Here is a 23,461-nt window from a genome sequence, read left to right as displayed (position 1 = left end):
TCCGTGCTGACACGTAAAATGTCATATATTGAGGCCTTAATTACACAACTATAATAGCAAAATGTAACACAATGCACAATAATATAAAGTGGTATACAGAATTATAGTGCCTTCTTACACAGCAAATACAAAAACCTTAAACAGAAACAGTCACGTTTTACACTTTCAGAGTGAGCAACCCAGTGTACTTTAAAAAAATGGCAACTACAGTACAATTCTAACTACAGTACAATTCTGACCTGTATCCCTGGACATCTGTCCGGGCGATGGCTGATGTCCTTCTCTCCCAACACCACCATATGGTGAACCACTTGGGGTGTCTGCTCCTGGAACAAAGACACAGCCTGATAATTCACTGATGAAATTCATTAAGTAAATGGAGCTCATACCATCAATGACACAATAGAGAAACAAATTGATGTGACAGTTTATATAGGTTTTAGTCACCTGATGAAGACAAGACAACATATGCTTTGAACTTAACAGGTAAGTCAGCCAGGCATAAACAATCAATCAACAAGACAATTCATCTCTGGACTGCAGCAATAGTGCTGATAGAAGGAGGTTTGTGTCCTTGGTACCTGCAGCATCGTCAAGGCTTTGAAGAAGTATGGCGGTGGTGGGTTCTTCCTCGCATCAACTACAACTGTTATCCCAAGATCTCTGGTCTCTCTCCTACAGTACATATACAGATACAGTAAATAAAAGAATACACACCAGTAGCACACAATGAAACAGTTCACAATACATTTGTATTCATACAGCAGACAACTACAATCATATTGTAAAAGAAAAACAATTGTTTGCTTTTTCACCTAAGTAAGTACAAGTGGCTTATTGTCGGTATTGGCCGAGAACAAGGGTGTAAATCCCCTTTTTCATATGACAGACCCCTGGGAGATGGAAAGCTAAGGTGGAGCACAAAACCATCAGCTCCCAGTACTTACCCCACAACTTAAGCCATGCTACTCATATGCTGATTTGGTGGGGCCAGGGATCAAACCCAGAACCTTGTGGTCCAAAAGTAAGTGCTCTACCAACTTAGCTACCCGGACACAAACACAAGCTTGTTCAAATAACCAAATGACTAAGCACTTTGCTGTGGTTCATTGATTAATTGAATGTATAAATGATTAAAAGCCATTATGCGTTAATAGGCAGGGCAAAATATGTTTCTACTTACCTAATGATAGAGTGGAAGTACAGCAGTGTTTGGCAGAGTTCCTGGTTAGTTACAAATGACCTCCATCCCTGGTGGTCTCCATAGACCTCAACTACTGCCCTTCCTGTTCTGTCTCTGCCTCCTAAAGGTAATGGAGAGAGGGAGAAAAAGTTAGATTACAGGAGACAAATCTCAAGAGAATATCTAGATATTAACAATGATCGCGTCAGGGAACAACTTCATAGAAATCACCCGCATTCCTCCATGACCAACTGTACCTCCAAGGGATGGAGGGAGAGAGGGGAAAAAGTCACATTGTTCCTTTCTCTTGAGGTAATAACTGCCTCGCAGGACATTTTGTCAATTTAGACAACAACTTTTAATAAGGTTCCTGCAATAAGCATTCATTTACAGTTAATAAGGCATTTATAAGTCCATATAAGATGCTTAAGAACATTAAAGCCTTATGAGTTTCTTAAAGTTGATAAAGTTGATTTACAATGTTATTATTAACTTATAGTCTTAACACACCAGCATTTTTATAAGGACTTATAGGGGGCTTATTAACTGATTATTAATGCATATTACAAACACCTTATAAGTTGTTACCACTGATGGTGTCGCTTATATTAGCTGCTTTGTCAAAGTTAAAATATAAAAGATGTGCAGACATCCTTTTTTTCTCTTTTGATGATTGTTAATACATGTCAGCTTTATCGATTTGTTTCTTATTTAACAAACCAAATTTGCCAACCTGTGAGACATGCTATTCCCAGGTAGATGGGGTGGGTTCCGATATCTGGGCATCCAGATGGCAGTGGCAGGTAGTCTGGTCTGGGTAGAATCGATTCAGGTTGGGGTGTTGTCTGGTTCTCTGTTGGAGGTGGATGGGTTTGTTCCTGATTCTCTATCTGTTGTGCTGTGCTGACAGCTTTTTCTGTCTGGTTGCCTTCATGAGAAACAGGATATAGTGTGGGATGTGATTGTACAATTGATAAGGTCCCTTCATGCTGACTTTTTTGAGGTAGACAAACTGAAGGAGCAACACAAATATGAACAGAGCAGAGCAGACTAGAATAGAACCCAACAGAATCCAATAGCATATGGCCTCAGCTCAAGTATTGAATACTAGAATAGACTCAAAGACAAAGGTATAAAATGGCTACAGTACAATAATAAAATAAAAAACAATACAACAAACCAACAACTTCCATAAAACCCTACCTTTGTTGAATATCTTCCTTCTGTTGATCTTGGGTGACACCAGCCCAAAGGCAGTGGTGTTTTTACATTTGACCACATGTAGCCTGGGCACCTCCTCTGTACTAGAGACAATGTTGTCTATCTTTCGAACATTTTGACCTCGTACCACGACCACCTCACACTTCTCTGAGGTGTCCACAACTGTGGTGGACAGAGATGAACATCTTCTGTCCACTTCTGTGGCTTCACGTCTGTTTTGTGACATCACACGAGGCCTAGCAATGTTGACATGAACCTCTGCAGAATCACTGTTATTTTCCAATACTTTACAAATGCTTGAATTCATCCCTGTAGGGTTGAATCTGTTTGGCGATATTATATGAGGCTTAACAATGTTTGCATTTGTCCCTGAAAGGCTGCTTGCACTCGGTGGTAATACACAAGGCTTAAAAGAGGTCATGTCTATCCGTTTGGGATGGTTTGAGCTCAACAAAACTCTTTGGGATATTGTGGCATCAATATGTCCTCCAAAATCTAAATTTGCCTCGTGTTTTGTCACAGCCTCCTGATAATGCACAACACCAGGAGGAGGTTTGTTATAGGCGTGAACATCCCTGAATTCCCAACATGGTGCTGTTTTCCTTTCATCCAAATGCCAGGGATGAGGGTCAACTGTCAAGTCAGTTTTTCCATCACATCTCAATGCATTTGAGTCCACACAAACAGCAGGAATTTCACTTCCAGATGTCCAACATGGTACAGAGTTCGTCTCCCCCGACTCTTTACAGACAACACCACAGGCAGGGGGAGTTGTCTGGTTCTGAATCCCAGGATCAGAGCACCCACCCTGGGCAGTATACCATGGATACCCTCTCCTCTCGTTCTCTGGTGGCTCTTGCCTCCCATCACATGATGAGCTAAAATCATACCCATCCTCATCCAAAACGGATAGTGTATTCCCCAGCTCTTTCTCCCTCTTAATGGCCACAGGGTTTTGTATGGCAGCCTGATAGGAATCTCTGTATCTGCACCTGAGCTCCTGAGCTCGGGAGACCTTCCCACCCTGTCTCCGTGTCATACATGGGGTACAAGGTTCCTCTGAGAACCGTGCGGTGCGGACACAGTGAGGCGGTTCGCTGTGGCTGGCAGGAGAGTGGGAATGCAGGTGATGGTGGGGATCCTGTTGATAGGAATGGTCAAGGGCCGGTGGGGGTCCAGCTTGACTTTGCAAGTTGTGTTTAAATAACATAGCGGGATCTGATTGGGGGAGGGTGTGTGTTTTAGTAGGTGGCTGTATTTGTGTTTGTGAATATGTTGGCGTTTGCTGTAGCAAGTGCGGCCGTGCTTGCATGCATGTCACCGTTTGTGACTGAATCTGTGCATGAGGATGTATCCACGTTTGGGTTGGTGCCTGTGGGTACATTTGTGCTTGGTTTTGTTGCTGTTGTGCTTGTTGCGCCAGTGCACGAGCTCCACCAAAAAGCATAGCTGCCTGTAGTATATCAATGTACTCCCCTTCTTCAATGTTTATGCTGCAGATCTTGTCTGCTGAATGATTTGTATTCGAACCGAGTAGGTTTGTGTCTTGCTTTGAATCTACAAGTGTACTTTCGCTTTTATCTGTGCCTGCAGATTTAATTGAATATTCCCTAACACTTGTAGTTGAATCTACACTTCGGCTACCTTTGGCTGTACCTGTTCCAGGGCAGCGACTGTCCCAGGTATTAGGAGACACCCAGCCAATCGGTTTTGACTCAGTGTCATTCACTTTAACCAGTCTAGATGAAGCAGCAGTGCTATTGTCCACTAGGCGGAGTGACACAGCGATGCCATGCTTTGCTGGACATATCCTGGTCTCCACTGAGAATGCACAGGGACGTGGACTACGTTCTGTTGCTGTTTCCTGCTTGGCTGTTGGCAGAGAACATAGGATGGTTGTAGGAGGATGACACTGATTAGATGGGGATTCCTTTGCAGATAAAAGATGAAGTGAAGGATTCGTCTGAGAATCCTGAGCAGCATCCGCCGCAGGAGAGAAAGAAGGACGAGATAGAGGAAGAGGTCGAGGTAGAGAGGAAGGGCGGGCCGAGGCCATAATAGTCTCGGCACGCTGCGGCACCTCCACAAACTCAGGCACAGCCACCCATTCCCATGGTAACCTTATGACGCCCTGCTCTGTGGCGAGCAGGCACTGGCTGAGAGGAGTTCCATGGCGGCCTCGATTGATCTCCTCCAGCCAATCAGAAGTGAATATGCAAGGATAGCGAGTTTCTGCAATGGGGGTTTCCTCAACCACTTTCGCCCTAAGCCCCTCCTCTTCTAGCAGGCTGCAGACCACGATACGAGTTGATTGGCTGCAGAACGGCACCACCTGGAGGAAGAAGTCACCAGGGCGGAGTAGCAGGGAGTTGATTGGAGCGAGGTGGACAACAACTTGGTCACGCAGACACAGTGGCCAGCCTTCAAAGAGGAAGACCACATCAGAGAACTGGGCCTGAAATGATGGAGAGAGGAGAAATATTTGTAATTACTGTACATAAAATAAATCAGCTAAATGCTTAGTATCTATTTATCTAAGGGTGTGTGTGTGTGTGTGTGTGTGTGTGTGTGTGTGTGTGTGTGTGTGTGTGTGTGTGTGTGTGTGTGTGTGTGTGTGTGTGCGCGCGTGCGTGCGTGCGTGTGAGTGTGAATATGTACAGTATGTACATAAATCGGTGTGTTTGTCTACAAAGACGCTCCACTCACACATGCGGCTTGCTGCACGCTCTCCAAAATGTGCTTGGCTGGGACCAGGAAGTCCAACAAGCACCGGAGGGCGTCACCTTGGTAACGACCCTCGATGACCTGGAAAAGCTGGCTGAGGACTATAGGGGCGGTGGCCTCAAAGGGCGGATAGAGGGCTGACAGAATGTTCTGGATCAACCCCTCCACAGAATCTGGGTTCTGGAGAAACAAGGGAGCAAGAGGGAGTGGTTTAGGAACAACAGGTGAAAGGTGCTTGATGCCGTGTCGGGTGAATCTTTTTTGGTCTTTCCGTTTATTTAAACCCTGGTGGCACACACTGGAGACTTGACATCAAAACCCTTCGGCCCTACCCCTCTCTCACAGCACACAACACTTCCTCCACCCCATCACCAGCTGAACATTAGTAAAACAAACCCAAGCACTAACACTCTGATCTCCCTCTTTAAACATACGTTCAGTCGGACTGGCTGCAAGACACGCCAGTAAACAGACTTTGGTGTGGTGTCTGGTCTGGTCTCAAGGCTAGCTCCTAGGCCTCGTCAGGGTTTATGGTTTCACATTCTCTTTGACCCGAACTCGTGGCCGGTGGCCCACCACCCACTTTTAGGCCCTGCTTTATTTAGACCAACGAAGGCCACGCTGGCAGCCCCAGGGGTTAAAATGTATATGTACTTGCATGTTTGAGGCACCGTGGGGAGATTTGTGGCAGTGGGATGGGAGAAGAAGAGTGAATGCAGGGTCGTAGTATGAATGTGGCAGCTACATCTCAGCTATGTGTTATGAGTTATGACTCGTGAGGATTGATGTCAGTGCACCGGTTACAAATAACAGGACTAAACAAAAATATATATGTATAGGACTAATGTTAATTTTAGTTTCATCTAGACAAAGGAAAAACATATTTGGAAAAATAGAGAAGAAAAGACGGGTCTGCGTCAATATGCCGACGGGCCGGGAGCCCGAATAGACATGGACTATAGTTTGACATGGACTACAGCTTTCACAGTAAATAATTGCAGATGGAGATAGTACATTGGATTGCAGTGTAGGAATATAAGGGAATAAGAAAATGAAAGGGTGTATCTGGGTGTGATCAATCTGGTCCCTTCAGACTACCTTTGGCTCAAACACTGCTGTCTGTTTTTCATCTGTTTGTTCTGCACCTGTCAGGGGGAGGAATGCAGTCCTCTTAGTCTTTGGAACAATGTCAAGGTTTATTCTGCATAAAAGAAAGTTAACTATTCGTCTGAAAACTCTGGATGTCCATCTTTGTCTGACTGAATTCCCATTTTCTCTCTAGCTAATATAAACTGAATGTTAATTTGGGACGTTCCATTGTTCAGGCTCATGAGTGACCAACCCTTGAAACATCCGATTCTCCAGTCAGGTCAAATCCCAAACAATTACATCATTTCCAGACAGTTTTCCAGTCCACACCTCACTGAGACATTGCAATGTGATGATAAGTAGGGAGAGAAGGGACACAGAGGACAATATGGATGAAGATGATGACTGTATAACACCAAACACTTGTTACATCAAGACTAAAACAAACAGTGTCAGTAAAACGCTGGCTTTGTGTGTGTGTGTGTGTGTGTGTGTGTGTGTGTGTGTGTGTGTGTGTGTGTGTGTGTGTGTGTGTGTGTGTGTGCGCATGCGTGCGTGCGTGTGCGTGTGCATGTGCACGCGCACGTGTTAGAGAGGCAATAGAACCTAGGAAATTCCAAGAATTTTAATGACCTGTAAGTGACCTGAAGTCATACACTGAAAAGTCTCGCTGGCTGGGATGGGTCTCCTGGCAGTACTGATACATTTCTAAATGAACAAACACATAAAGACTGGAAGGCTGAGGCCTTTTATAATGCTCACTTAATGACAGCGAGATTTAAAGCAGAAACAGAAAGGGCACTGCACATGGTGAGCCGCATGAGTCAGCATCATGACTATGCAAGGTTATGAGCAATTGCTCATCCGTGTTTATGTGAGCATACACAAATTAGCATTAGCATGTGTCTTTATATGCTGGTCGGCTAGCCTGTTTCCCTCTTGCATTAATTAATAAGTATAATGCGTGGTGTGTGTGTGTGTGTGTGTGTGTGTGTGTGTGTGTGTGTGTGTGTGTGTGTGTGTGTGTGTGTGTGTGTGTGTGTGTGTGTGTGTGTGTGTGCGTGCGTGCGTGCGTGCGTGCGTGCGTGCGTGCGTGCGTGCATGTGTACAGCCACTGACTCTCACTTGCACATGTGCACACACTCACACTTGCACGTGCACACCTCCCAGGCTGCTCTGAATACTGAATAAGCTGACTGGCAGGGCACAAACGCTTAGTGGTCCAAAAGTTCAAGGATGACTTTATTTTCCCAGAGGGAAGTTCTGTTGGTCAAGTACAGTAACAGCAGGGCACATAAATAATGCAACACAGCAGACAATTCAATACAGCACAGCCTGGAGTTAATTACAATAATCTGCAGCACTCATTTTGCAAATGCAAAAGGCAACTACGTAACGGGCACAATCGCACATGCACACCCTTAACATGCATCTGATGATGAGATGCAAACACTCACACAAGCTGCAACATGCAGAGCTTGCATTAGTAACAGCTGCATAAGATATGGTATGTACTATATGTACAGTACAGTATTTATAATATTGACTCCATGAACTAATGACCCTAGAAATGAAATCATTTCTATCTCTGTGTTAAAAATGTGTACATCATACAGGTACATCACACATCGTACACTGTAGGTTCTTGAGTATTTGAATGATCTATTGGCTAAAACCCAGAAGTTGTGCAACCCCCTTGCACCTAATAGTATTCAGTGCATGTGTATCTTGTACAAGCAGATCTCCCTAGCCCCCGGAATAACCAGGCTGGCATCCAGTTGCTGTGGATTCACACTGCTCTATATAAACACAGATCTCTCTCACTCAGCCACTGAAATAAATGGCTATGCTCACATTACTAGATAGGATGTCCCACAGCGGTAGTCGAGGACAGTTTAAATGTCTCTGTCTGTCAAATATCATTAGAAAACAGAAATAGGCTGGGCATCGTCCATTCCTGGAATCAGACTGAAATACTGGAAATAACTGGAAATAATTGCGACCGTAGGTCGCAGATTAGTATGTAAACGGTCACAGCTTGTCCGTATGTATGTATGTACTGCATGTATGTATCTCTGTCACGCCTGACACTGTGGTTCTATCGGTTTGTCGCTCTGACATCATGCTCTGATGTCACTGTGATTTCAGGGGAACCACAACAGAATGGGTTTGCCGCTCTGACATCACGCTTCACTGTGATTCATATATGACTTCTGTTAGTGTGGTATGTGGCCTCCATATATGGGTAACTGGTCCGATACACATCACTGGCCAGATGGCCAAGAATTGGCGTGAGTCGCATGTCGCCCTGAGGCGACTTACTATTAAATATTTATATAATATAATACAATCTGAAGCTAAAAACTAGAAATTGCACATTTACTCTCCAAGGTGAATGCTTATCAACACAGCCATTCCTCCCTTAAACCAATTTTAATATACAGAATTACTAGACACAACACTCTGGAACGATGCAAGTCATGAACAATTCAAGTTGGGAATGCATACCCCACTCGGTTTTGCAATACCTGTTGTACCCTGTACATGTCTGGGTCCCTTTTATGCTCATGTTTGGGGATTTCAGTATCTGTCTGTCTGTATCCCTTTATACCCATATATGGAGTTCAATGTGTTGCATACCCAAATATGGAGCCGAGGCTAGTCTATGACTCACTCACTAACTATATAGAGTATGGGAACATAAGAGCCCTAAAATAATAGCAAAGTGATTCCTAGATGCAGATCTAAGTAGATGGTTGTAAATATAGCAGTCCTAATCACCAGCCATGCACCAAAATTGAGAAAAGCCATAAGGATATATGTCTTCATTTCTCACCCTTTCTTTCCCATGAGATTGTGGAATGCAATAATGATGACAGATGATATTCGGCATAGCATCAAAGATTCAGTACACACTAATAAGACCTCTAAATCAGCATAAAAAAGTACATTTCCAGCATGTTTTTAGTTTTTCATCTTGAATGCGTTGCACTGTTTAATGACACTTGTTTGGATTACAAAGGACTCCTTCAAGTGACTACACAGAGATGCACCCAGTGCTTTACAGTCTATATTACTTATCAGTCTAAAAGCCAGGGTTTGAATGCAAGAAGCTGTGCTCGCTGCTTAAGCACAGGAAACGGTGCTATTCTCACTCTATTTTCGCTATTCTCCAAATGTAATCTTGTAAATGAAGAATTAAGGTGGTTATTTGAGGTTTATTGTTCAGATTTCCCTGTCAGTTACTGTTGAGACACGTGGTGAAAAATGTTTGTGAAAGCAGCTGTACAGTTGTATCAAATGACTCTCATAATACGCCTGTTTCAAGATTCTATATGAATAATAGGGGCCCTGGATTTGAATACAAGAAGATTAAAAGTACTGATATACAGAGTGAAACCACACAAGGACAATAAGGTTTACACAATATGTTGAGATAAATAGACCTACTTGTGGGCTGAGATATTAGAATTAGAATATGCTATGCTAAACTTGTCTGCAGTCTGATGGAAATTGAGGGATAATGTAAATATTTTGGTAAACTGAGAACTGACCAGTGTCACTCTGATAATGGTGTGTTGAAAAATATTTTTTGGTATTTTCTTTACTCAGACAAAAAGTAGGACAGCTATGGAGCGAGCATATGGCACAAAGGAGAGAAGGATTTGTTTGCATAGGTCAGCACAGCAGGGATTTGTTCCCATACGGTAGGTCAGCAGAGGAGGTGTGTGCGGTGTGGGTTAGTGTCATAATAACCACTACATAAATTCAACAAAACACAAAAACAACCCCATATTTAAATCTGTAGTTCCCATACCTACCCAGAGTATACTGAGAGCAGGACAAAGTTAGCTCAGTGATTTGGTCATCTGAGGGATAATCTAATTGTATAGTAACTAGATTATTGACACAGACAGCACTGTGACCATCCAATAAACAATCAATAAGGTATTGGAATGGCAAACACCCTGCATTCAGGGAGAATCCTGGTGACAAATGTCCAGATGCTGATAACATGTGAGATTCCTTCATGGTAAGAGAAAGTAATCTCAAGTTGAATATTAATTCTCAAGTTTAAGGTATATGATATGTTCAAGGAATTATACAGAAGATACAACCACTATAGTCTACAGTTGGCCAGAATAACCAAGAGCGATTTAATTTGACTGGTATAGGTAACCACAATTTTACAGTAGGAGGTGTCAACTGGGGGCATGGAAAGGAAATCAGGGCTGCTAGTCCAGGAAACATTCGCCAGAACATTCCTTTTGAGTCAAACAGGAAAAGAATTCAACTGGAAATAATGTATTTTAGAATCAGTCCCCGGGGATGTTTTGTCCTGACAGAGACAAAACGGATTGTTAGAGTCTTAACAGCTCAGTGGGATACACAATTCGCCTGAGCCAAAATGCCTTGGTACTTCTGCTTTGAAACCTTTAGGTTTCAAACCTTTCAGCAGCTTGAAGATTTAAAGATGTCACATTTCTGCTTCCTTTTAAACTAGTAACAACGTTTTCAATAGACAAAAGTCACAACGTGACAAACACAACACTTATTTTAACCGAGGGTAATCGTTTCTCTACCACAGTGCACACGTGTTGACGCCCGGGCATGGGCCTGTGCCAAATTGCACTTGGGGTCGGATATAAACACAAGGCTCAGTAGGCCTACTGTACATGACCGCTCAGGCACTGAGGCAGCCCAACGGTATATTTAGCAGCTTCACAGGGATCAGGGAAACAGCCCTTGTGGCAAGCAAACTCTAATCATGATAGCCTTTATCAGCAGAAGGTTTTGAAGGTGGCTTCAGAGTAGTCATCAGGCCGTCACTGGGCCTGTGTTTATGTCATTAAAAACACGTCAGGGGAGTTACGCAGGGAGCCCTGCGTTTAAACATGTGTATGAGCATGCAATGGGGGAAAGTTAAAGCCTGGTTTATATGTCGCCGTACGACGGTGTTGCGTGCTGAAAATAGCGCCAATTCTCTTTGGCACACGACACCACTGTAAGACGGAGCATAAAAGGTGTGTGTGTGTGTGCCCGTGTGTATGTGTTACCGCATGTCGTAACTGTTCATCTGTGGATTTACTTGTGCGTGTATGAATGTGTATGTGTGTGTGTGTGTGTGTGTGTGTGTGTGTGTGTGTGTGTGTGTGTGTGTGTGTGTGTGTGTGTGTGTGTGCACCATATGCGCGAGGAGTGTTATTATATCAAAGTGTGGATTAGCTTTCACTAGCTTACTCATCCATCTGTAATTAGCCCACAGCTGTGCTTAATGTAACTCATACCAGGAGATTTCATAACAAACAACCAGAAATGATCACTTAGCTACAGTAATAACAGGTGAAAACACTTTAAGCATCCAGACATCTAGACTGAGCTACACTGTCGGCCGCTGATTCAAGTTGATGTCATAGGTTACACCACTTTAGTGAAAATACATGAAGTCAAATTTCATAAATTACAATAAATATACTGCAACTACAGTATATTATAGCTCATGCCTGTAAGATACACTGACAAACACATTAGTATTTCCACTATATTATTACACTACTCTGGTTAAAGATATTTATTTCTATTATTTATTTACTTGGCCTTAAATTGCCTTGTGGGTTTTCAGATGGTGTACAGTGGATGGGTGTCACAAAAAACAACATGCCCAATATATAGTGGGGATCTAGATTTACAGGCCGCTTAGTCGCCTGAAAATCTAGTACTATAAACGTATGTCATTTTGCAAGGGTGTTGCATATAGTTGAGCATGGAGCTTATTTAGTAGGCCTAAATAATCACACATTAAAATATTTAAACCTCAACTTAATGATTTGTGCTTTAAATGTAATAATAGTTTATTATAAAAGAAAAACTCTAAACTGCAAAATATTTTAACACCTATTTTTAAATCCAAGCTCACGTAATGTACAGGGAACAGTCCTTAGGTAAAGGCCAAATGGTGATTTGTAGTTTTAGTAAACAGAGCTGTTGGGCTGACAGTTAGAGTGTATTTCCATTGAATCACCAGTGGAGTACAAGTCTGCCTTTTCTGCAGCAGGAGAAGAGATCCTCTGTTTAACCTGGTCAACACAGGAGCTAACTCCCAAACATTGAGGTCACACTCAAAACAGGAATAGACCAGGTGTAAAGGTTAATGGATTCTGGCTTCAACGACATGGCAAATATGCAGGAAGCCAGGCGCGAAAATCACTGCAGAGTACATAGCCTACTTGCCAAATCAAATGTACAAGTGTGCTAAGGCGGGCTTTTTTAAAATTCAGTTGCTCTCTGAAAACTTCACATAATGTCCCCTTAGTCAGCGGTCCAACAAAATCAATATTATGCACAAGGCACACCCATGCCTAGGACTGAGTAGCTGTTAAAGCACAGGGAACATAGATTCATTCAGACATTTTCATCATGAGAAATTCCAGTCTGGCTTTATCAATGGCTAACACATTCTCAGAATATGGGGTTACAAAATGTTCAACATTCCAAGTCCCATTCCATTTCCAATCCCATGCAACTGTCAACATTTTAGAACATTTTCATGACGATGTGGTCAGAATTCCGTTCCATTCCTTCCTTGCCTTCACTGGGTGTGTCACAGGAAATTACACTTATAGTTTCCTCTATGTAATACGCATTCTAAATCTAAATGACTATCATGCCAGTGTGTGGGGGGATCAAACATCATACAGTGCTTGCTAGAGCCAGGCCGATGGCACATTTTCAGTTCCAATGCTGATCCCCTACTCGGAGAGAACTAGACCATGGATAACAGATATTTTGACCAGAAAAGCTTAGATTTAATTAAAGTTTATATTTGAGAACGTTTAACTTATAACAAAAAAAACATATCTTTTTTTTTTCTTATTTTATTTAACCAGATAAGCCCTTACAATGGCCGATCTAAAATCTCGCAATGCAAGCTTGTAGATCTGCTATTTTTGACAAATGTTTTAAAATATCTTCCTATAATGACATGCCCAAATTAGGGACGCTATAATCAGGACACACCGGCTGCATAACAGCCGATACGATAATCAAATAAAACAAAGTCATGGCCATTACTTGACCATGACTTTGTTTATATCGGCTTGACTGATTTTGGTCTGGCCCTAATTCTAACTCTAAAGCAGTAGCACGTTAGGGCCGATGCATACTACACTTTTAGAGCCGGATTTAAATCGCTTCGGTTCGGGGTGTCACAACATCTCGGCAGCACTGAACAGCCGACTTTATGACGGTACCTGTGATAACATTAGATGGTATCTGAGACATTTTAAGTCACAATATGATAACTCCTTTGTCAATTCAAGCCTTGCATATTAGAATTAGATTTTAAGATCTAGAAATTTGGAATTACACAAGGATCACACCTAAAACATGGATGGATATCATGCTGAACTCAATGCCGCAGATAATGGAAACCTACATGACACCACCTAGAGAACCATGTAACAGTAGATAACAGCTTTATATATATATTAAAAACTGTAAATTAAAACATGAACCTAATACTGAGAGTTAAACCTGCTTTAACACGTGTTAGTAATCAGCAAGCTCATTTTACTACATGTAGCAGAGCAGAGATTATTGAGTTGGTATTTATTTATCATCACGTAATCAGTTGTCACTCTCAAATAGGACAGCATCATGTATCAAATCAAATATTATACAGAGATGACTGCTGAAAATATCAAAATCTTGTCTAACAGGTATTTCAGATATTTTACTTTATGATACAGTATATTTTATATATTTTAGTACATTGAAAAGTGAATAGATTAAAACAAAGCATATTACCATCTTCCTTTCTGTGTGTTGCAGTCCCCATTCGTTGCAACAGTGGTAATTTGTGAAATAATCCAAGATTAATAGTAATACTAATCTACAGATTGGCTGCTGATACAAAGCGGCTGGTGGTCCTCAGTGACATGCCTTCTGTCCTTAAAGTATTTCATGGCTGAGTGAGTGAGGAAAACCCTAAGCTTGCTGGGTGACTGTTCATTAGAGAGGTCGCTCTGCTCTCTCTCACTGTCTCTAACTCTCTCCCTTCTTCAAATCTCCTTCTTGTTCCCTCCTTTTCTGTAACTGTACTCTCCGTCTCTCTCTCTCTCTCTCTCTCTCTCTCTCTCTCTCTCTCTCTCTCTCTCTCTCTCTCTCTCTCTCTCTTTCTCAGTGTTTCTTTCACCTCTCTCCTGTCAGTCTGTCTGTCTGTCCCTATGGTCTGCTCTCTCTCTCTTGCAGCATGTTGAGTGCCTTCCGCTATGTTTGTCTGAGGGGGGCAGTATGACCCAACATGAGGGGAGGTGAGAGAGCAAGGGAGGGGAGGAAAATGAGAGAAGAGGGAAGGGGACGGTGCAGGAAGATAGAGACAGAAAAGAGAGGGAAAAGGAAGGGAGATAGAGGAGAAGGGCAAAAGAATGGTGAGAGGGACAGAGTCACAACGCCTTGCAGCCAATAAGAAATGCCATCTTAACTTTCTTGATTCTATCACACCGACAGGTACTCATTTTAGACACACATCATGCACACTTTCTCACTGCCCCTTTCTCTCTCCCCCTCTCTAGATTTTAGACACAAACAAAAGCATGCCGTTCACACGCACGCACGCGCACACACACACACACACGCGCGCACACACACACACACACACACACACACACGCACGCACGCACGCACGCACGCACGCACGCACGCACACAAACACACAGCCAATAACATGACCATAATTACCCCTATGCCAATGTGGAACATGATCCAGCATTCTCTGCCAACCAAAACAACATGATACATCACATTCACAACAACTATTCAGACAGTCACTGCAGACCAGTAGCCTCAACTAAGACCTGCTTATTGAAGAGAAGTGCCGACATCCAGGTCTGTTTTCAAACACTCTACAGTAGCATACAGATAACTAAACTTCACAAGTACATGTGCTATATCAATGTATACTCGAACAACAAATTGGAAAATTGTATTAGCACACAGGGCCGCATTGAAGAGAATAGAAAGAAAATGATAGAACTTTTGGTCCTCGTGCAAGGACATTTTACTTCTGGCTTCTCTACGGTAATGTATAGGTTTAAATAAAAACAACATAGATGAATAAAATACAAGGACAACATAATGATTCTACAGGATAAATGTGAGTGCTTTACTGACATTTCAAAGCGGAGATCTGCACAGATTGTCCTGCAGAAACCACTACTTTCTCTCTCTCTAGCAGGTTCTGTGGTCCATTTTACATATAACATATAACTAGTGGGTGAGGAATTTTTTTATTGTAGTTGTTATAGAACTTTGTTTCCCTTATTTCTTTCGCTATTCTCTACCCGTATCAGGGATGTGCATAACTGACCAAAATCACACTTGATTATTCTACTGCTAATGCTACTGATACATTTGTTATTATTTTATTCTTTTGGGTAATTTGTTTTGGGTATTCTTTTTCTTCTTTTGTTTTTCTTTTTATATAGAATGACAGAAATGACCATTCATCAGCCTAGGTTACAAGCATTGCATTTATCAACTGGTTTTGAGAAAAAAACAAAGACAGTAGTATGTCCATCTTTTACGTTCTAGACTTGTGCATTAGGCTAACATGACAATGCTAATGCAGAACAAAGAAATTACTACACCATACTAGGCATACTCTAAAACATAGTTACTAAGGGGAGGCTTTGTATGACAGTATAGCCTTTGCAAAAAACAAAAGCCAAAAAGTAAAGAAAATTATATTTTAATAATCAAATAATTGATTATTCTGACCCATCCCTAACCCGTATAACTCTTTTCTTGAAATTACAAAACATTGGGAGCTTGTAGAAGAGAATGTCACCCACAGTCACCACCTGTAAATGTTGTGATGTGACAATAAGAGAAGAAGAGAAGAGAAGAGAAGAGAAGAGAAGAGAAGAGAAGAGAAGAGAAGAGAAGAGAAGAGAAGAGAAGAGAAGAGAAGAGAAGAGAAGATAGAAGGATGGGGGACCATGATGATGATGATGATGAGAGGAGAGCAGAGGGAAGAGAACACTGACAGCAGCTGTTGTGAAACAGTGGCAAGAATATCTCTTAGAACTTTTGACCTGGTCATGTCAGAGAGAGAGAGAGAGAGAGAGAGAGAGAGAGAGAGAGAGAGAGAGAGAGAGAGAGAGAGAGAGAGAGTGCCACAGAAAGACAGACAGACAGACAGACAGACAGACAGACAGACAGGCAGGCAGGCAGGCAGGCAGGCAGGCAGGCAGGCAGGCAGACAGACAGACAGACAGACAGACAGACAGACAGACAGACAGACAGACAGACAGACAGACAGACAGACAGACACACACACACACACACACACACACACACACACACACACACACACACACACACACACACACACAGACAGACAGACAGACAGACAGACAGACAGACAGACAGACAGACAGACAGACAGACAGACAGAACTCATGCTCCACATTCCTCTAAACTGTTTAGCAACCCATTTTAGTTGAATGACCATATATGGACTTTTATACACTGAGAAATCTCGTAGCTTGTCTGACTGTCAGTACAGGAAGTGATGTCACGCATAAAAGATTTTTTTCTTTTTCTGGGAATGACCATATATGGACTTTTATACCCTGAGAAATATTGTAGCTTGTCTGACTGTCAGTACAGGAAGTGATGTCACGTGACATCCTTTTTATGCCCATATATGAGTCATTCTGTACCACATCACTGTGACTCACTGACATCACACTGACATCACTTCCTGTACAGCCAGACAGACAGACAGACAGACAGACAGACAGACAGACAGACAGACAGACAGACAGACAGACAGACAGACAGACAAGCTACAAGGTTTTTCAGGGTATAATGCGACCTTCAGTCGCAATAAATAGTCTAATATGATAGATATGAGAATTGCAATGCAACACAAACAACACTGTACATCAATAACACAAAGCGTGAAAAACAATACAACATATCAACAGAACACAACATACAATACATAACAGGGCAGTAAAAATGTTATTAATACCCATCAAAAAGACAAATTTACATCTCATAATTGATTTAAGAGCAAAGTGCCCTCTGTGCCAATCAGCTGAGAACAGACCTGGGGACAAACATGCATCAATGTTGTCGTGTTGAAGATACTGTTATCTCTCTCTTTCTATCTCTCTCTATCTCTCTCTCTCTCTCTGCTCCTCCAGGCTTTATTGTAAGCTCCGGCTCTACTGGGTGACCAAGCAAATTGTGCAAATGTCACAGAGAGAAAGGGAGAGAGAGAAGGCTTGTGCGAGTGTGTGTGTGTGTGTGTGTGTGTGTGTGTGTGTGTGTGTGCACTCACTGTGCATGTGTGTGCTGCACTTACTGGTATGTGTGAGTTTGTGCAAGCGCGTGCACGTGTGGTGTGTGTATGTGTGTGTGTGTGTGTGTGTGTGTGTGTGTGTGTGTGTGTGTGTGTGTGTGTGACTGTGTGTGTGTGTTTTATTAGGTCTTCGCGGAGCCACAAGCCCACAATGTCCTGACCTGAGGAAAGAAGCTGTTATTGTTGTCTCCACCAGCCGAAGGCTTGGGGGAGAGTATGTTTTCCCCTTCGTCCGTCCGTCCGTCCGTCCGTCCGTCCGTCCGTGCGTCCGTGCGTCCGTCCGTGTGTCCGTCCGTGTGTCCTCACAGTTTGTGTGCAGCTAATCTCAGTCGCCGTTGGCCCGGTCGCTGCCAAAGTGAGCACACACATTCCCTGGATGCCAATCTAGAACCTCTGCCCTAAATTTTTCAAATGGGCCTTTTCTAGCGCCACCTAGTGGCCGATGTTCACAAAACACATTTCTGTGCACTACTCTTACAGATTTTGTCAAAAAATCCTACAAATCGGTAGGCAGCATCTCGACAGTCATGTGATCGACACAGATCTGTCCGATTTTGCATATGCCATCCGGATTGGCTAAGATTGGCTTCCAAAGTTTGTAGGATTGAGCCGTTTTGAACAAAATGCCTCAAATCCCAAACGCAAAGTGCAATTATCATGAAATCGCGCACACACGTTCCCACTAGGCCGAGAAAGAAAAGCCACTTAATTTTTTTTAAATCAGCCTCATGGTGGCGCTATAACAGGCCGATTTGTGGTTTTACCTATAACTCCACCGATTAGTTTCAAACTTTGTAAGCGCACTCCCTAGAGGCTAAGGATAAACCTTTGCCCTGCATTTTTCACACCAGCCTTTTATAGCGCCACCTTTGGACCGACTTATGTAAAACACATTTTTGGATATTACTCCTTGAGATTTTATCCAAAAATCACGCAAATCGGTACTCATGTGATCAAGTCCGATCCGTCTGATATTTCATATTCCATCCTGATTGGCTAATATTAGCTTCCAAAGTTTGCAGGATTGCTCCGTTTTTGAACAAAATGCTTCAAATCATCAACGCAGCTTGTGATTACCGTGAACTTTGCCACACATATTCCCACTAGGTCAAGGAACAAAAGCTACCTTTTTTCACATTGGCCTGTTATAGCGCCACCAGCAGGTAGCCTTTAGCAAAACAATTTTTTGGAACACAATGCTTCAAATCATGCATGCAGCGTCCGATTTCCATGAAAGATCTATGGTGAAGAACATATGCCACCCTTTTTACATTGGCCTATTATACAGTAGCACCACCAGGACACACAGCCTGGTGGAGACCTGTGCTCGGAAGAGCACTGCTTCTAGTTAGAGTATGTTTTCCCCTCCGTCCGTCCGTCCGTCCGTCCGTCCGTGCGTCCGTCCGTGCGTGCGTCCTCGCAGTTTGTGAACAGCTAATCTCAGTCACCGTTGGCCCGATCGCTGCCAAACTGAGCACACACACTCCCTGGATGCCAATCTAGAACCTATGCCCCACATTTTTCAAATCAGCCTCATGGTGGCGCTATAACAGGCCGATTTGTGTGGCCTGGTTGTTACCAGCTAATCTCTGGCGCCGTTGGCCCGATCGTTGCCAAACTAAGCACACACACTCCCTGGATGCTAATTCAGAACCTCTGCCCCACATTTTTTAAATCAGCCTCATGGTGGCGCTATAACAGGCCGATTTGTGTGGCCTGGTGGAGACCTGTGCTCGGAAGAGCACTGCTTCTAGTTTCAACTGGTGTAGTCAAAGAAGCATGGTTGCCCTTGTCCTCTCCTCTCTCTGTCTCTCGTTGACAGTGTGTTTCTCTCTCTCATACATATTATAAATAGTATATTTTATTTAAATCTCAGCTTTCTGCTGCTTAAGGAGATGTTTTGCCTCTTGGCAGGGTGTCATTGTAAATTAGGATTGCACAGAATTTACTGGTTGAATAAAGATTACATACAATTCTTGCAACACATTTCTAGTAAGTAGAAGATTTAAGGTGCTTTTGCTTTGACCTTTGCAAACTCAAATTTTACAGAATTGTTTTTTAAATCTACGAATCGATTAGTTAATAGAAAGGTCAAATAACAATTTATTTAGTCAATGTCAGTCCTAGTTGACTCTCTGATTCTCTATTATTTGTAGTGTACATGCATGTGACTTTCAGTCTCTCGCTATTGTTGTCTTTCTGTCTACATATCCTTCATAATATCCATTCATTCATCTGTCCTCTCAATCTACACAGCCAGATATGTTCAGTACATAAACAGTACTGATGTTTTACATCAATATGTACCGATAGCAACAACTATGGGCCACTAAAACAAGACTACTTTTCAGAATGTAATACTCCTACTGTATATGGAGGTCCAAGTAGCTAGAGCTGAGCGATAGAGAGAGAGAGAGAGAGAGAAAGAGTGTGCCTTGACACAATACCCTTAATGGAAGAGGACTGTTTAAAAGCTGTTAATCCCAATGGCCGATGGAAACAAAACACACCTCACGGCTCTGGGCTTCTATTTCTGCCTTCAGCATCCTCAGAACGTTTGGTATGTACGCTGCCAAGCTCTGGGCTTAGGCAGCTAGCACCTCATTACCATGCTGCAAAGCAGTTAACGTTACTGAAAGGATGCATTTCCTTGAGAACGCAATCAGGGGTCAGTATTGGACTGAGCTCTACTCGACTAGAGGTAGATTAGTGCAGATCACTGAGAGAGTGAAATGAGAAATCAGTTAACTAGTTAAATGTGACAAATAATTGCGATTACTTATGAGATATGAGATTATGTATGATTATATTATTTATATGACATGTATCAGATACTATAGGTTGAAGAGTTGGATGCTAAAGAAAGCAAAGAAAGCAAATTACAGCTTAATATCAGTTGCTGGCCAAAGAAGGAAGGATTCATATACCGGTAGTATATTGTCTACTCTACCATTATGTCATATTAGCATCTACACAAATACTGGTCATATAATATCAGAAATTCTGAATTCAAATTCCACAACGTTTTTTCCACAGCAGAAGCATGCCATACAGACAGTTTATTACCAGCCATATCACTGTATTTCTTTTTTTTTTTTTACCATACATTTTTGGTTTGAAATTCGGTTTGATACAGCACAATAAGGAAAGGAATATGTTTGTAATGTATGCAAAGATATTACTGACCCACTTTCAAAGAAAGCTGTCAGTCTGGCATTGATGTCCTCATTATGTTAGTGATATGTAAGACATGTATACAACACGTGTACATGTTGTGTACACGGCTTCATTCCAGAATGAAGTCAAAGGTCACTGATACTGTACCCCGCTTACAGTAGGCCCAGTATAGGCACAAGGCGGTTCATGTATGATGGAAAAACTCTAATAATAAGGGCCTCTGATGGAGTGACCATGGGGCCCCGGCTCTCTGTGCTCTCATATTTGCTTTCAAACGACAGGTCTGGGTTGAGGGAGACAAATCGACCCAGCATGGATGCACGGGAGCAGGGGTCTATTTTGGCCATCCTACTGACTGGTTGAACTGACCCATGGTATCGTAAATCACTGAGCTGGTTGGTCGAGACTCACTGAGACACAGCTGCCGATGAGACGATCGCTTGTAGATATGTCACATAGGTGTGTGGGTCAATGGACATGTTTGTGGTGTGTGAAAAAGACAGTGTGTGTGTGTGTGTGTGTGTGTGTGTGTGTGTGTGTGTGTGTGTGTGTGTGTGTGTGTGTGTGTGTGTGTGTGTGTGTGTGTGTGTGTGTGAGGTTGTTTTATGATTTAAAAAGATATCACTTAGGCTATTAGGAAATGACTTTAGGTAGGGGTCAGATTTACTTACAACACCATTGCGTTGTGAACTTGTCGATTTTCTGTGCACAACACTGGCACACAACTAAGTATACTCAATATTTAGGGTTAGGATTAAAAGAGGTTAAAAATGTATGCATAAAATAAATTGCTGCCCTAAAAGTTTGATCCTCGCAAGTAAAGTAATACTAGTGTGTGTGTGTGTGTGTGTGTGTGTGTGTGTGTGTGTGTGTGTGTGTGTGTGTGTGTGTGTGTGCGTGTGCGTGTGTGTGCGTGTGTGTGTGTGTGTGTGTGTGTGTGTGTGTGTGTGTGTGCTATATAAACATTCTACTTTGAAGCCAAGTATGTTTAGCCTGTGTAGATGATTCTGTGTTCTCTAACATTTCAGCTAACACCCCTGTCATTGTTGTTAGCGAAAACCATAGGGAGGTGTTCATTCTCGAGGTCAGCTGTACTTTTAGCTTAGAGGATGCCTTCCTAACCAAAGTGCTAAAATACCATCAGCTAGGCTACAGATGTAAACTTTTGGTTTTTATCTTTGGTACCTCAGTACCAGCTATTATAGGAAGCCGCTCAATTTGGAGGAGGCGGTGTTTCCTTTACCCGCGATTGTTGTCTGCTGTGTTAAAAGCACACCAACATTATTGTTAGTAACAATGTTCTGCCTTATATGCACTTTGTCTGTTTTCCTATTATCTGTCTGCACCGGCAGCGTTTACGTCCTTTGTACAAGGCATTCTTGTACTTCTGTTTATATGGGCATAAATACATATTTCTGTGACTGAGAAACATTGAGGAAAAGATGAGAACCACTAACCACAGCATAATACAAAGTTCTTCCAAACCCAGTATATTTGTGGCTCACAACCTCATGTTATTCTTACCACAGCACACAACAGTACTTCTACAGACAAACTCTGGCTCCCCTTGCTTTAACATAATTCCCAGTGGCCGAGCCATAACATTGACCCCAGCACTGTCCGGCTGACCACAATACATCACGTTGAGCTACAGTTGAATCATACAGTACAGGTTCCTGTCACAGAGGGTTTTAATGCTGTGACTCCTCCTGTGTGATTCAAATACCAGTCCTGTTTAGTAGACCACATGACCATGAACGACAAATTGAAGTGGAGATGCTGGCTAGTATATTTTTCAATGTATTGAATTATTCTACACATACTGTAACTTCAACAAGCAACACACCCTACTTTGTTTTTGTTGTTTTACTGCAGGCCTCCGTGGACAGTTGCTGCTAGTAGGTGGTCTGCTTTGCTTCTGAATGATGTATTACACTTCCGGGGTAAACACTGCCTAAAGGCTAAAATGAGAGTCACTTCCTCTCCTAAGTACAGTAAATATACAGGGATTTGTCTTGTTGACATTAGAACACATGTCGACATTCATGAGAACATACAAGTCGGAAGGAAGAGTAGACCTTATTCATTGAAGGCAATTGTTGTCAACATTTTCAATCAATCAATAACCATAACGTTTTATTTATGATTGTGGACTGGAGGTCATTTTGAAATAAATTAGAAGTCTAAACCACAAAGTGGATCCTGCCCAATAATGCGGATGTGAAGTCCTCAAATATAGATTTGTGTATTATGTGACTATCAGTGCTGGTGGTCTGCCCTGCAATGTCTGACCAGCTTTCCCATGCTCCAATCAGTCTGTCTGGAGGACACACACGCATGCAGAACAATCTCAGGGCTGTCTCACTCTCTCACACACACACACCCACCCACCCGCACGCACGCACGCACGCACGCACGCACGCACGCACGCACGCACGCACGCACACACACACACACACACACACACACACACACACACACACACACACACACACACGTTTTAAATAATAGATATTTATTTGGTCATTGTTCTATTTACCAGTAAACATATGATGTAACTGTCTCTTATTTGAACACAGGATAACATCTACATTAAGATGTCTACATTTTAACTACGGTAATTGATGTTTAATATATTCAAACATACCGGTATGTGTCAAAATAAAGATTTGAAAGTGAAGAAATAGCCAGCACAA

At 42.4% G+C, this 23,461-nt stretch overlaps 1 protein-coding gene across 1 annotated transcript in view; it reads right to left on the bottom strand.

Annotated features, from left to right (window-relative positions):
- The window catches only part of LOC308290734 (pleckstrin homology domain-containing family G member 4B-like), a gene marked incomplete at both ends in the record, with an annotated part of 35,271 nt that extends 14,159 nt beyond the window's left edge, over positions 1 to 21,112 (bottom strand). The window contains 9 exons of the mRNA XM_080732643.1: positions 240 to 326; positions 582 to 675; positions 1,184 to 1,304; positions 1,917 to 2,111; positions 2,387 to 2,566; positions 3,420 to 3,507; positions 4,485 to 4,859; positions 5,111 to 5,308; positions 20,999 to 21,112. Of these exons, the coding sequence (XP_080588769.1) occupies positions 240 to 326; positions 582 to 675; positions 1,184 to 1,304; positions 1,917 to 2,111; positions 2,387 to 2,566; positions 3,420 to 3,507; positions 4,485 to 4,859; positions 5,111 to 5,308; positions 20,999 to 21,112 (1,452 nt within the window). The remainder of the gene's footprint in view (positions 1 to 239; positions 327 to 581; positions 676 to 1,183; positions 1,305 to 1,916; positions 2,112 to 2,386; positions 2,567 to 3,419; positions 3,508 to 4,484; positions 4,860 to 5,110; positions 5,309 to 20,998) is intronic.
- Between the last annotated feature and the right edge of the window lie 2,349 nt (positions 21,113 to 23,461).

The sequence above is a fragment of the Nannobrachium achirus genome (assembly GCF_963921795.1).
Source record: "Nannobrachium achirus genome assembly, chromosome: 9".
NCBI classification, from domain to species: domain Eukaryota; kingdom Metazoa; phylum Chordata; class Actinopteri; order Myctophiformes; family Myctophidae; genus Nannobrachium; species Nannobrachium achirus.
Note: the sequence above shows the minus strand (reverse complement) of the source record. Positions and strands in the feature narration are given on the sequence as shown.